Genomic DNA, 16810 nt, shown 5'->3' with positions numbered 1-16810 from the left:
GCCCTAAAGTTCACAAACTCACTATTTCAATGAGGCCTATTGTCTCTTCCATTGATGCTTCCAATAGTAAACTTGCTAAACATCTTACAGATATTCTCACAATTTCCTACAACGAATCCAATGAATTCTATATTAGTGCAAGAGAAATCATTAGAATACAACAAACCTCCATATCTATGTTTCGTTTCAAATTAAAGGACGTTATCCACTTATCCATTGTACGCAAGAGAGATACCTCTAGGAGTAATCAAAACAATCGAAAATATATACCAAAACTACACAATAAAAGTAAAAGTCAAAGACGAACTAACCGATTTCATTCATGCTGGCAATGGGATAAGACAGGGAGATTCCCTGAGTAGTCTATTGTTCAACCTGATTATGGACGAAATAATAAAAAAAGAAAGAACTAAAAAAGGATACAAAATGGAAGAAAAACAACTTAAAATAATCTGCTATGCAGACGACGCAATACTACTCTCTCAAAGTGAAGATGATTTACAATGAATGCTGCAACAATTTAATATAACCGCCAAATAATGTAACATGTTAACTTCCCTAAAAATGACAAAATGCACGGTTATAATCGCAAATTTACTAAGATCTAAATTGGAACTGGAAGGTCAGATAAGAGAACAAGTGATCGAGTTTAAATATCTAGGCAGCACATTATCCAGCTACGGAAAGTTCGAAACTAAAGTGGATCAAGTGAATAGAGCAAACAGAGCCGCAGGCTATCCGAATAAAACCGTATGGAGAAATTCAAATATTGGAAAATAAATGAAAGGCCGAATTTACAAAACAGTCATCAGACCAATACCGACATATTTGACAGAAATACGACCTCACACAGAGAGGACAAAAATGATGTTAGAAATAGCAAATATAAAAATACTTGAAAAAATTGATGGTAAGACACGATTGGACAGAGCTAGAAGTACAGATATAAGACGTAGATATGCAAGGTGGAGAAAATCAAGAACTGGGTAAGAAATAAAATAGTAGAATGGAACGATTATATAAGCCGAATGACAACAAATAGAGTAGTAAAGACGGCAAGAGACGGTTCCCCAATAGAAAGATGATGAGTAGGAAGACCACGGAAAGACAACTTACTGGAGGCACATTGAAAAACAGACAAGAGTCAGGTCCACATAAAAAGAAGAAGAAGAAGACTAGACACTCTTATAAATCAGGAATCTGAAGTACTTTTACCCATCACAATGTGAGAAGTAAATAAAGGAAAGGCTTTAAAGGAAATAAAGAACCATCAGTTACCGGAGGCGTGCATCTCCGATATAAATTGACAATCGAAAAGGTAATCGAATATGAGGAGGAATTCAATGCTGTATCACAAATACCCAATAGCAGAAGTAAAATAGAACGACAGTAAACGAGAGACAATACAAAACAAGTAATCATACTCCTACCTAAAAACCATTAATGCAATCATATAAATTGAAAAAAGAAGAAATTTCTTAATTATCCTTTAAAAGCAGCCAATAATTACCAAATCTTATAAAAAGCAAAGATTACTTCTTGCAGTGGCGGATCTAGAAATTTTCGTCAGGGGGGGTCATGGGTCTTGAGGGTGATTTTGATACAGGATTTAGATTGCAAGTTTCAGTGGCTGATCCCCAGAAATTTTTTGTCGGGGTGGAGGGGGGGGTCATGGGTCTTGAGGGTGATTTTGATATAGGATTTAGATTGTTGCACCTTTACGATTAACACTAGTACAACATTAAGGGGTCTTAAACTTAAACAAAAAAAATAATTTAAACCCACATACTCAGTAAAATCAAGTGTACAAGACTATTAAACCAAAGGAAAGTTAATAAAATATAAATACTGAAAAATCAAGGACTGTCAATTTAAACTAAGTATTTTAAAGACAATTAATTTAAACCCACCTATACTATAGCTACAAAATCAAGAACAAACCAAGGATAAATAAGTATAAACCAAAGTTAAGTAATTTAAATGCAATAACTCAATGTAAATATAAACATTAATGAATGCATTTAACATTCCTAATAAACTCTATCTTATCGTTGGATATCCGATATCAATTTGTAACAACATTAATTTATTCCTTATTGCTATACGGAGTGGAAACATGGACTCTCGGAATTACAAGTATTAGGCGTATAGAAGCCTTTGAAATGTGTGTTTTTCGAAGAGTGCTGAAGATTTCGTGGACAGAGCACGTGACCAATAACGAGGTGCTGAGAAGAATGAGAACTGAGAGAGAACTCCTAAATATTGTAAACAACAGAAAAACGAGTTATCTAGGACATATTCACAGAGAAGAAAAATATAACTTTCTACGACTCATAATTCAAGGGAAAATAGAAGGACAAAGAGGTCCACGAAGAAAAAAATGCTCCTGGCTGAAGAATGTAAGAGACTGGACAGGCATGGACACACATTCGATACTAAGAACGGCTTAAGATAGACAGCAATTTGCTGTAGTTATGGCCACCCTTCCGTAATGAAGAAGAAACCTTAAGAATAAGTGTAAACAGTATTTTATTTAAATTAATTTATTCAACAAAAAACATAATATGATTAAGGAATAGTTATTTCTATAATTAGGCATATTAGGCTATAAGTGCACGAATCGTCAGCAGCAGCCGGCAACGAGTGGTAAATAAAAGTTCACTGATTAAAAATACTATAAGAAAAGTAAATATTATATAATTTTATAAAAATGTATTCTTTTCGCCTATCCGATTTAGCAAATCGCTCTATGATTGCATCAACATCTAGAGAAATTTCAGGATGCACATTGATGAGTGCTAAACCAGTTAACAGAAGTTCTATTTCTAAGCCAAGTCTTTGGAGGTTTAAGTGTAGAACGCTCTGTTGTTGCTGCACTAACTGGCAGTGTAATTAATATTTGCAGAAATATTCTGATATTTGGATACATAGGTATGCATATAGAAGTTTTCTAATATTTCTAAAATACAATCAGGAAGTTTTCAATTATTTTGCACGACTCTTTTCCACTTTTGAATCCGCAGTGAAAACTCTTGTTCTACTGTGGAATATGCAGTAAGTAGTTGGTCCAATAATATCCTGGAAGGTGGAAGTTAAGATATTGTCTAAAAGGGGTAAATAAATAGATCTTCGGAAATATTCTTCGCAAGAGTTAGCAGATTGGTTTTGACGACAGGTTTGACGAGAAACGAGGCATCTTTAATTCAATGTCTAGTTGTTCAGCTATTTGTTTACTTCATAGTAAAGTTTGCTATAAATAGATCCAGCATTTGATCTTTTATTTTGAAGAATGCATTTAGTGTCCTCTATGGCCTCATTACCCGCTTAAAATCAGTTTTGGTGACTGAAGAAGACGACTAAGTGATACAGTTGTACCTAAAACATTAATAAGACAAACTACTGTTTCACAGTTTCACAAATACCTTGGACAGCAGCCCCCAATTTCTTTATTTGTATTCCCTAACGTATCAGACAGAGCTAATGCAACAACAATATTCACTTTGATATTTATTATAGATAAATTATGAAATGTTATGTGTGGTCCATCCTATTGTATGCTTGTGAGACATGGACGTTAAAAACCACAATGCTAAACAAGTTAGAAGCATTCGAATTGTGGTGCTATAGACGAATTCTAAAGATATCGTGGGTTTCGCACACTTCCAATGAAGATGTTCTTCAAATGATCAATTCAGAACGTCTGCTCATAAACACCATAAAGAGGAAAAAACAGAATACTTCGGCCATATAATTAGAGGACCTAAATACCATCTACTTCGCCTTATAATACAGGGAAAAGTGGAAGGAAAGAGATGGATTGGTCGAAAGAAACTTTCATGGCTGCGTAATATTAGACAATGGTGTGGTTCCACAGTAGAAGAATTATTTCGCGCAGCAGCCGACAGAGAAAGGTTTCAGAAAATTGTAAACATGATGACGGCCAATGTCTGAATACGGACACGGCACCCAAAGAAGAAGAAGAAGATAGATAAATTATAAAATGTAGCACACAGTCTCAACAATTATAATACATAATCAAATTACAAACAACCAATTCGTAGACAAAACTGAAGATAAGAAATACTTAATAAAAAATAAAAATGTGCTGATTTCGTGCGAAAAGTCATGTCATGAATGTACATTGAAAAAGCAATAATGTGTGGGCGGTAATTCTATCTCATCGATGGTCGAACGATTCTCTGGCACTCAAATGACAAACTGTTAAAATTTGAAAATCGCGTAACCTTGAATTCGCGGAAGTCAGGTTGTTAATCGAGGTATTACTGTATTCAGAATTGTTGATTTTTTTAAAAAAACAATTTAAAAAGGCTTCCCTATAATTCTACACTTACCCCTACAATAAATGAGTTTGAATCATTTCAACTCTTGACTTCCTGCTTATAGGGTTGATGGGTTTTAAATTATTTTTTTTAGGATTATTTGATTGATATTTAATTTTGTTTTGGGGGTGGTCATGACCCCCGTGACCACCCCCCCTGGGATCCGCCACTGACTTCTTGGTAGAAAAGTGTCCGACAGGTTCTTCGGTATTATTGACCAGAGAAAAGTTTATGACATCAGGAGAGGAATGGCAAGAGGGTGAAGAATATGAAAGATACAGAAAAACAAAGCCTTTATTTAGTAAAGTGCGATAGAGTCATTATTCGGTATGAATCTTCAGAGAAAAAGTATCTTATAATATATGGAGTGGAAGAGCAGTGAAAAATCAATGTAACGACGCGACAAACATAGAAATGATATCCTGCCAAAAAGGAGATACAGTGGAGGTTTGGTATTAAAACGAAAACAGAAGGTCCTCCGATTTCTTTGGCACTATCAAGGATGATTTTCATTATTTGAGAGCTGTCGATTTGGTCATGTAATCTTTTATCAGTTATTCTTTGTTACTGAACTTAATTTTTTTTTAAATTTTTAATAATTATACTGGTTACTGTTGGGTTTCTAATAATTTTATTCTTTCTGGTTTCAGTTCTGAAACAACTTTTGCTCTGATTAGTCTACGTTGACTGCCTGTTTGAATATGTATATATATATATATATATATATATAAATATATATATATATATATATATATATATATAAATATATAACTGTTTTGGATGGGTTGGAGTCCAACTCAATTTTTATTGACTCCAACCCATCCAAAACAGTTATATATTTGTTCTAAACGAGTCACAAGTACTTCTTTTTTCCTATTCTTATATATATATATATATATATATATATATATATATATATATATATATAATATATATAGATATAGCCAGTCGATAATAACCATTAGGTGGATGCGAATTTATCTTAAAAAATATCAACCAAAATGTAACATCCTAGAACTCAAAACTTAATACTATAAACTTGGTCTAGATATCGAAAATTTGCTGTTATTACGTATCTTTAATAATTGAACAGCCAAACGATTTTGTTAAGTTAGATTTTGCTTTGTATTTTATTTTCAACTCATCCTTTGGCGACGCTAAATTGATTGATTAAAATTGATAGTAAAAGACGGACTTTTTATATTCATATACTTAATTAACAATAATTTCTACCAGGTAACAGCCGATGTGCTTTTCTTATTTAAACATTATAGGTGAATTAAAAGATGCGATATATTTAATAATCATTTATTATTATTTTTTTTTAGTTAAGAATATAATTGGGGTAAAGAAAAGTTTTTTAATTATTAATAATATTAGCAATAGCTTCGTTGAGTTTTTCAATAATATCTCTTAGGTTGTCTCTAATGAATTTGGCCATAACATTAATAATAACTTGTCCCATGAAAGTGGTTACTACGGCACTAAGTGCGTTGGCTAACCAGTCCACTACTGGATTTCCAGAAAAATGAACACTAACATCTCTAAAATAAAAACAGAATTTTAAATATATGGCTAGAAAAATATATATGAGGAAAATGCTACATTTTTGCCAAAACAAAAAAAAAGTTTATTTCGCGTTTATTTATTAAATTCCTAATTTTTAAAAGAAAGATTTTCGACTTCGTTAACTATTTTTCTTTTCGAAATTTACCCCTTTTTGATATGGACTTTAAAAATACAGGGTTTAAAAGTGCATTATTGTTTCTCTTACAATCCTTATTTCATTTATGCAAATATTTAATATCAATCATTTGCTTGATCCAAGATTTCCTTTCTTCCTTTTTTTGCGTTATATAACGAAGTGTATTTTAAAACACTTTCTTTTAGAATCATTTTCAAGTAACTTCTGTTGCTTCAATTTTTATATTGTTTCTAATTATGTAGTTGCATTATTTCGTTGTATAGTTTGGTTAAAACTAAAACGATATACTTATACCAAAACAACCGAAAAAAATATTGAAAAACGAGGAGGAATGATAAAAGGAGGAAAAAAGGAATTCAAGAGAGTAAACAAATATAAAAAACACTTTTCGAAAACTACATAAAAAATGAAGAAAAAAGACCAAAAACGGCGAAATAAAATTTTCAAATTTTATTTGTGTGCGACATTAACTTTAATCTTCTATATTTCTTACAGTCCTGAATATCCCCTTTATCTTTATACAATAATACCATCACATACTCTCTCTCTCTCTCTCTCTCTCTCTCTCTCTCTCTCTCTCTCTCTCTCTCTCTCTCTCTCTCTCTCTCTCTCTCTGTGTGTGTGTGTGTGTGTGCATTGGGCATCCTTTCTTCCTCACATATCTTACTTATCATTTTCCACGAAATATCAACTCCTTCCACTTCTAGAGCCTTTTAAACCTCCATAAGTATTCCATTAGGTCATACTGCCTTACTATTCTTCATCCTAATAAACGCCTCGATAACTTCATCTCTCGCTATCCCCGGTATTACATTCTGATTTGGGATCCCGCATCCTCTATTTCTCCTCTGGTGTTATTCCATTTATTAACTCTCTAAAGTACTCATACCATCTTTACTTTATTTCAACATCGGTTCTTAACACCCTTCCATTCGCAAGCTTAATCTGCCTTAATAAGTCCTTTGATTACTTCTTCCTTGCTTTAACAATGCTGTATAACCTTTCCATCCTCTTAAGTGTTTTCAACTATTCATATAGCTGTGCAGACGATCTTTCCTTAGCAGTAGCTAGAGCGCACTTTGCTTTCTTCTTTGCTAAATTGTGCATATTCTTATCTTCTCTCTGTCGTACGTCTTTATAGTTTTTTTTTCTCTCTAACCTTATATTGCACTTCATTGCTCCAATACCAAGTTTCTTTGTCTCTAGGAGGCCCTTAACAAAATATTTTTCTCAGCACTTCCTCTTCCACTTGTACCACAACTTTATTGTTGGCTTCCCACCAGTCATTTACACTTTACTTTCTGGTGTCCTACTTGCTTTTCTTTCCACATCACCTTTGTCTCCGTATCCACTATCACCGGTAGGTGTTGACTAGCTACACACTCACCCTTTATCACTTTACAGTTGGTAACCTCAGCACAAAATCTATCTGACTTTCCCATCCCTCGCTACTATATTATGTCTTCAGTCTTCATAAAGAATGTATTAATGACCGCCAAATCCAATATCACTGCAATCACACTATTTTCTTTATAATTTCCTATTCCCATCCCCAAACCTTCATAAACTCTTTCTGTGATTGCTCTCTCCACCAATATGTCCATTCAAATCAGCTTCAATAAAACATACAAGGTGATGTCCAAAATTCTTCATTTTCCTGTTCTTCGCACCCTAACTGTGGGGCGTACGTACATATAATGTTCACGTTGGTATTGCCTGTATCCAGGTGGACTCTCATCATTCTATTACATTTTCTGGTTACCCGTACAAGATGTTTCTTCCATTTGTTGTTCACAATAATACCTACTTCATTTCTGCCATGACTTTTCGAACAACTATATATTAACTTGCATCCATATCCGAGATCCTTCGACTTATTACCTTTTCAACGAGTTTTTTGCACGCAAAGTACAATATCATCGCTGTATTATGCGAATTTAAAATCTACCACGAGATCATATTACTACTCAATTTTTCAAGCCCCTACGAAGGAGTGGATATACAATTAAGTGTAGAGCTATAAACCAGATCAGGTAAAAGATATATTTCTACGAAATTTACAGTTAAATTAGCTGGAAGAAAATTTAATGTTTAACATAATTTTCTTTTGTTCGGAAGCTCCGGGTTGAACCTTTCCTCTGACTATACATATCTAGAACCACCTAGAACACGACACTTGTCTAGTATGAAGTGCATACGGATATCATTTGAGAAACTTTCTAAAGCATTTGGACTAGGTGGTTTCGAGTGGAAGCCATTAGTTTCAAATCATTCATATTCAACAGATGATTAAGCTTCGCCACAACAGTATTAATATTATTAGATGTATTACAACAGTATTAATACACTCCATGTATTATTATTTTAATATTATTATCCCATTACTTTATAAAAAGAATTTTAAATTATTGATTTGTTAGTACATAGCGAATACTGGTATTATACCTCGGAATTTATTAAGGTACCTCGGAATTCTTCGGGAACTTCTTCAGTATCTAGATTATTTTAAGTACATATGTCTCTACATTATGTTGGACGTTTGTTGCAAGATTTTTTCTGTAAATATGTTACCAGCAGTTTTTTGTAAATAACCTGATTTATATATTATTTATTATTTAACACAATATTCCCTCACAGTTAATATTTACTATTGAAATGAATATTTTAAGGGATTTCGGCTAAAACTGCTAATTATATTACATAACTGAAATGTAACACAGCTTATAAATAGATGCTGATTGATGTTTTTTCCCACAGATTTTTTCTGTTATTTACAGCTACTTCTATTTGTTTCAAGCTGAATCTTTTAAGTACTCTGCTCATCCGTCTAGACTCTTTCGCGTATTATACATTTTTTATGTGATTATTCAGATTTCTATTCTTTTGTCGATTAATGTATTCCTTATATTCCCGAACTCTCGTTTAGATTTAATTTAAATAATTTGATTTATATAGATTTGATTGCCTTATACATATAACCGAACGTTTCCTAGTTTCGTGCTTTTGTACGATTTAAAACAGAAGTTTTTCTTGCTGTTTTTGTGCCTTTTTGTGTTCTGGTTTGCAAATAGGTTTTAAGACTCATTTTCTTAACTTATCCAATTTATTGCTTCGTCGCTTTGTACATTTTAGAGTACCTTTTGAAAACGCGAAATATGACATTAAAAGATTTTCTAGATTGTTAAAAAAAACTACGTAATAATTGAACTAGAATAATATACAAAAATTTATACTTACCCAGAATGTTTCATGTCATAATGATCCAAAAAAATAGTGTTTGCATTAAGGTCCAAACTTGCTACAGCAGATATCTGTACATGTTTAACAGTACCATCGATTTCGCCACTCATGCTAATGAATAAGGCTTTGGTGTGGTGATGATAGTGAAACTAAAAGAAAATATAAAGGAAAATTATTATACTGTATTGGTTCATAATTAGTTCATGGCAAGTATAGAAAAATTTATTTCCTTAAGAAATCAATAGAACTAGCGTTGACAGTAACAGAAACGGTGAAAAAATTTGAAAATGAGAAAATTGCTTAGCCAGTACAGAAAATTAAGAAAGATAAATTAGTTGTACCCGATTATATCTCTGAAGAAGTGTGGACGGAGAGACAGAAAATACATTAACAGCTGGGTTTAATAGAATTATGGAAATCGGGACAATTGTCAGATCAATGTAGAGGTAAAGTCACTTAAGAGATCTGCACTCAGTATTGCACTCTCTTTGTAAACAAAAAGGAGGTTTACACAAAGAACGATATTAAAGTCCGGACTTCAGTCTGGTAGAGGTATCTTGGTTGGGGTTCGACAGGGCTAGACTACAGAAGATCAACGAGTAAGATGGAGAAAGAAATACGATAGAGAAGATAATTTTGGGCGCCACCCTATTTTTAAAAGGAATAGGGAAACCTAGTAAATAAGAGACTGGACAGAAAATAACATAAGAACAATAACGGGAAAGATAAAAATTAACGAGAACGGAAAGAAAATAAGACGAAAATAATACGAGAAAGATACAGATGGTTACTAGACGGAAACCAAATAGAAATGACGAGTTTAATTATATCCCGCGGTAAGCACTAACGATAAGACATAATATACAATACACATAAGCAGATAAATTAATAAAGTTAAGCAATAAATCATAGGTACCTAAAAAAGACGATGTCAAATATAGTAAAACAATTATTCACTACTTATGTGTTGAAATAAAAGCATAAGCCTTTGCTCTAACAGTGTTATGTTGATAACTTAAAAAAGATGAGGTTGAACAAAGTTAAATGTAAGTTATAATATGTTGCATGTTCAACAGGAATTCTTCTTCTTCTTATTCAAGCCAAGTAATCCAACTTTGGACATAGGCCTCGACCAAATCAATCCAGTGTTTTCTATTTTGCGCCACTTGCTTCCAATTGTGTTCTCCAATCTTCTTAATGTCTCATCAGCCCATCTCATTTGTGGTCTTCGTCTGCATCTCTTTCCTAACCATGGTCTCCATTGTTGTATTTCGTGGTTCCATCTTTTATCTTTCAGTCGGGCATTGTGTCCTGCGAAGCTCCATTTTAATTTGGCAGCATGTTCTCCTGCGTCTTTTACTTTGGTTTTGATTCTAATCCATTTATTTGTTTTAACTATTTTATCCATATTAGACTTGGTGAGTGTCCACGTCTGTGAATCATACGTGAGTATAGGGAGGATACACTGATCGTAAATTCTGGTTTTCAAATATTGTTCTATTTTAGTGCTTCTCAAGATCCAACTCAGTTTTCCAAATCCTGCCCACGCTAATCTTATTCTTCTAATAATTTCGGCAGTTTGATTTTCTTTGTTAACTTCCATTATCTGTCCCAGGTAGATGTATTCGCTTACGTTATTTCTCTAATGTTCGGTGTATTTGTCATTATTTTTGTTTTTTCCAAGTTCATCTTAAGACCTACTTTTTCCAAAGCTTGAAATAGTTGCGTATTCCAACAGGAATAATATTTAGTGATCACCATATTTTTTTATAAATACTAAACACTATGGGTATTTTAATACAAGTAAGCAAAAAAATAAATATACAGGGTGGTCCTAAAGTAATTGTACAAACAGAAACCATAGATTCTGCACTTTAAAATATTACGATTTAAGCCAACTTGCTTTAATAAAATGTTGATATTGAGAAAGATACAGGGTGTTAAAGTGGAAATTTAAAATTGTATTTTTCGCTATAACTTTTACGTTTGTAAATATTTTTGGACAAAAATTTATAATTGGACGCTTTTAAGTAGGATAAATTATAATTTTATACATAAATTAATGTTACTGATAGATGGCGCCACATATGCCACAGGTGTGGCATAGATTTGCGCTTAACTTTTTTGCTCTTAAAGTTACCTCTATTTGTGTTAAAAAATATTAAACATACATTATTTTTACAAAGAAAAGGTATACTTGTTAGTAACCTCAAACTTTAACCGTTTTCGAGATAATCGCATTTTATAAGTCAGCTGCCTCATAATTCTTAGTTGTGATATTTGTGCGGTAAAGCACTCAATACCTGTAGATAAGCATAATTCATAGTTTATTCTTATTAAAACAACTCAAAGATGATAATGTAACATTACAAAATTTTTGTTATGGCTGCTAAATGTCTTATTGGAGAAAATATTCTTCATCTTCTTCTTTAAGTGCCGTGTCCGTATTCAGACGCTGGCCGTCATCATGTATACAATTTCCCTTTTCTATCGCTTCTTAAATTTCTATACCTACTGGCGTTGTATTACTTTTTCCCTATTGTAAAATGCTGAAAAACCAAAATATATGGTTTATGTAAGATGGTACACCACCACATTCTAGAGAGAAGGCGTTGAGAACATAGTTAAATATACCTTTTCTGAACGTTGGATTGGACGTGGCAGTCATATTCCTTGGCAATGTGGTGAGATATTCATATAATTATTTAATTTATAAAAAAACCCAAAATAATACTTATTATTCATTACGTAAATTGTTGTTTACCCATTTTTATTATGACAAATGGAAACTAAATCACAGGTATGAAATAACACACGTGTCTTGTTTCATAATACTTTTGCTACAAATCTTACCTTAAAGACTCAGCATTTTTACAAAAACATCATCGTTGGCCTAATAACCGATATTGTTATAAATATAGTAAACAAACAGGCAATTTAGTTCAGCATAATATTAGTTCGTTAGTTCATAATATTATCATCATTATCATAATAGTCCATTTGTTCGATATGTAATTATAGTTACTCGTAAGCTTATATGAGTGTATATAAGTAACCAATGAATGAGATACATCACAGTTTAATACATTATTTAACCTTTGCGACATAATATACTATAAGATTTGGATATAGATTCGTCCATTATACATTATAGCCACCACGTAGCCCAGAATTTAATCCGCTTGATTTTGGTGTATGGGGCGTATTAAAACAACGTGTCTATAAGAATGCCATAAACATTTGCAACCAAATATGGGAAGAAATAAATACTGCAACAGTTTCTTTAGAACCAATGATGCTATTTAATATGAGATGATTTTTATGGAATATATTGACAAATGAATTAATGAAAATGGTAGACATATCGAACACTTACTTTAACAAAAAGTTTAGTAATTTAGTTTAACTATTTCTTAATTTGGTTTGTAAACAAAATGTTTTGATTACGACTTTAATTTAACATAAAATATAAAATGTTTGATGTAAAATCCTATTATTCTGTTTTTTGTCATATTCTATTATTAATTATCCTGCTGATATATTTATTTTATTTAATATTTCGTTAACTATTAACTTTAGTTATTGGTATTTTATACCAAAATTTAGATTTATTAATGTTTTTGTCTATTTTTCCTTCGTTGCCTGGGGTAATTGCCTTAACTCAGAAATATGCAGCTGATTTGTAAAATGCGATTATCTCGAAAACTATTGAGTTTAAAAGTTATTAACAAGTATACCTTTTTTTTGTTGAAATAATGTATCTTTAATATTTTGTACCACAAATACAGTTCACTCAAAGAGCAAAAAAGTTAAGTGCAAATTTATGCCACATATGTGGCATATGTGGCGCCCTCTATCCGCTACATCAAAGTGTGCATCAAATTATAATTTCTCATATTTAAAAGTACCCAGTTGTAAATTTTTATGCATAAATGTTTACAAACATGAAAGTTATAGCCAAAAATAAAATTTTTAATTTGCACTTTAACACCCTGTATCTTTCTTAATATCAACATTTTATTAAAGCAATTTGGCTTAAATCGTAATATTTTAAAGTGTAGAATCTACTGTTTCTTTTTGTACAATTACTTAAGGACCACCCTGTATACATATAAATTAATCAGCAGTAATTTGACCGTACTTAATATAAATAGTCCTTTGTCACAAAAAACAATAAAATATTGCAATGTTGTAAATCACTTTCAAGAGGATTTAGTGTCTCTGCTTGTAAAAATCAGCTTTTGGGTCGAATATAACAAACGAATATAGCAACAAACTGTAGTTACAGGTTCACAGTAGCACGTTTTTGAGAGGTACATGCAGTAGCTTTTGTGGACTGGCGCCAATAAACAGTTCGGCGATTTTTTTAACAGGAACACGCACAGTGTCATAGGTAATGAAGCAGCATAATGATATCTATGTATCCAACGTGCAGCATAGAGTTTTATAACTAGCGGCAGGATGCAAGGTAGAAGATACTATATGTAAGATACGGGATACGAGATACGATGGCAAACAGAAGTGAGACCCAAGTCTATAATTAATAAAAAAATCGAAATTAGCAAAACAGTTAAAAGACATGATCTGAATAAACAACTTATCACCAAGTTGACCTGCTTAACTCGAAGGATAATATACAAATAAAGTAATACTTTTTAAAATTCGTATAAGAGCTTAAATTTTCTCTAAAGAGTGGATATTTTGTCTCATGCGAGATTAGCCCTAATTATACTTTAGGATTGAGGATCGACTTGTGTGAAAGGGATTTCCTTAATTTTCGAAGGTTTTAGAAAGCGAGAAAATTATATCTATTCTTAGAAGTGAAGGGTTAGTGGACAGACAAAACACACAAGCTATTGACTTGTTTCTGAGTAGGAAAAGGATTGTAGAGCTACCATGTCTTGCCCTCGATATGCTAATTAGAAAGCGTAGTATAACTATTCTAAGGATTTCTTAGCCATAGCTAAAAGAAATTTGTGAATACAAATATTTGGAAGAATTTGCGATTGAAGATGATTTATTATCCTACTCTAAAATCCTGCATAAACTCATTATTTATTAGTATCTGTTTCTTCCTGTAAGGTATGTTACAGAAGACCTTGAGAATAGTTATCAGTATATCGGGGAGATTTTCCCAGTACCGGACAGAGTGTGTTTCCTCTTAAGTCCGCTAGATAGCAGGGGTATGCAATCTAGCGGTATAAGCTCCATACCACTTTCGGGCTGTGATCATTTCGTGCTTGTCTTATAGTAACAGTGAGTGAGAAATATATTTTTGTTGAGTTGACGGCTTACCGACCTAAGTTTTAAGCTTTTAAACTGTGATGCCTGGTGAGTAGATTTTATTTTCTTATAGTTTGTGTTAATGCTACTTACATAGCGAATGCATAGAAGTAACTTAATTATAAACATTAGTTTTTAAGGAAAACATTAAATCATCTCCCTACCACGTTTTCCCAGTATCGGACAGTTATGAATTTCCCAGTACCGGACACTAAATATTGTTTGCTATCTTACTAATTCATTTTTTTTTTCAGGTACATTGAACACGATACAGAAAGAGAAAAAAATGGTGTTTGGTCAGAAGACTCAATGAAAATGGTAATCAGTAAGTATTGGAAAACAAAATTACTATTACATAAGCTTATTCTCATTTTTCTGCCCCAAAAAGCATGCTGACAGACATAATCAAATAGCTAAGAGGAGGTAAGGACTGGATATGAAGCCATTTATGGGTCATTTTAAGAAGATATTTTTTGAAGAGCTAGAAACCAAATTAGTTGAGTAATTTTTTATTTAGACAACAAGATAATGCCTATAAAGAAAAAAATTAAAGATTTGCTTTCAAGTTAGCTCAGCACTTAAAACTTCCTCATCAATTTAATAAAAAAAAAAGATTGCAGAAGACAAGTTTTATTATGAATTTTTGAGCCGCCATCATCAACTTTCGTTGCGAAAACCACAGTCAATAAGTATTCAAAGAGCTGTCGGTTTCAATTAACCACAAGTGGATCTCTTCTTTAATAAATAGTAAGCACTGCTATCAAAATTTAACGGTGTTTAACTGCGATGAGACGGGAGTTTCTGTGGTCCATGATAATGCCTGAATGATTCTGTCATAGAAAGTAAAAAAGCAGGTTAATAAAATCATGTCGGGAGAGAGGCAGAAATGTAACTATGCTACTATCTATCAATGCGACAGATAATGTAGTTTTACCTTCAATATTTGTATTTGGTAGGGTTAAAATGACAGAAGAGTTGAAGAAGAATGTTCCGAAGCGAAATATTTTTGTTTGTGAACAAAGTGGGTGGATCACAAAGTGTGTGCGAAGTTGAATCATAGAGACAATGGTAATTTTTTATAAGGCAGTAGAGATGTTGGCCAAAGATTAAGTTATTTCAGAACACATTAATAATACGAGTAGATGTAAAAATAATAAAATAATATTTCACACTACTTTGGGCAGCATTTTCAATTTTAGCCGACTCCATTCGTAACAAGATAACACATATTGTCAAAAATGCCTATTAATATGCCGACTCTTCACTAAATATTAGACACATACAACAAATAACGTTTGGAATTAGGTGTGTGAAAACTAGCGATAGTAAGGTACTACTGGAGGTCTGTACAATTTTCTATTAGGGAAACTGATACCACAGTATATTGCTTAAAAAGTATTCTTTTTAAGCAATATACTGTGCCGATACCTAGTCTGCAGCTCGTATTTGAAGATATACGGAGTCAGTGGTTCGGTAATAAATCGAACATGAAAGGAAAAAAATGTAGGGCTTTGGAAACGGATTCTTGATAGCAGCCCTAAAGAATTATACGTGCCGTGTATGGCTCATAGGAAAGAAAGAAAGAAAGAAAGAAGGAAACAATGGATAACAGACTCCACGTGGACTAAAATACAGGAGAGGAAGTGCTTAAAAGCCACAGGACTGAACAGTGAAAGTGATAAAGAGGCCTATAAAGCACTGAACGGTCAAATAAAACGACTCTGCAAAAAGGACAAGAACACACACTTGAACAAAATCTGCATGGAAATAGAAGGGCATAAAACCAAAACTGAGACCAGAGACATGTTTAAAAAAATAAAGCAGATAACGCGTTCCTTTACACCAAACTACCTTGCTATCAAAGATGATAACGGAACTCTACTCACTTCTAAAAAAGATATTTTACACAGATAGAAAGAATACTGTGGACGACTGATGATGGAGGAAAGCACAGACGCCCCATCACAACAAGAAGATGCCAGTTTGGTGACGGAACCTGACGTACTCAAAAGTGAAGTTGAAGCAGCAATTATGAGGCAAAAAAGTCAGAAAGCTGCCAGTCCAGATAACATACCTATTGAAATGATTTGGGCCCTAGATGACGTTGGAGTGGATATAATACATCAAATTTGTCAAAGAGTGTGGGAGACAGGTAAATGGCCTGAGGACTGGACACAATCACTATATATTCCCATACATAAAAAGGGAGCGAAAGATTTATGTAGTAACTATCGAACAATTG

The 16810-nt window shown here is 32.7% G+C and overlaps 1 protein-coding gene across 1 annotated transcript in view; it reads right to left on the bottom strand.

Moving 5' to 3' along the window:
• Nucleotides 1-5632: 5632 nt before the first annotated feature.
• LOC140434791 (uncharacterized) overlaps nucleotides 5633-16810 on the bottom strand; it is a 66522-nt gene continuing 55344 nt past the window's right edge. Inside the window, exons 4-5 of the mRNA XM_072523305.1 lie at nucleotides 9283-9434; nucleotides 5633-5884 (exon numbers count right to left, since the gene is read on the bottom strand). Coding sequence (XP_072379406.1) covers nucleotides 5701-5884; nucleotides 9283-9434 — 336 coding nt within the window. The 3' untranslated portion in view covers nucleotides 5633-5700. The remainder of the gene's footprint in view (nucleotides 5885-9282; nucleotides 9435-16810) is intronic.

This window comes from Diabrotica undecimpunctata, chromosome 2, assembly GCF_040954645.1.
Source record: "Diabrotica undecimpunctata isolate CICGRU chromosome 2, icDiaUnde3, whole genome shotgun sequence".
Lineage (NCBI taxonomy): Eukaryota > Metazoa > Arthropoda > Insecta > Coleoptera > Chrysomelidae > Diabrotica > Diabrotica undecimpunctata.
Note: the sequence above shows the minus strand (reverse complement) of the source record. Positions and strands in the feature narration are given on the sequence as shown.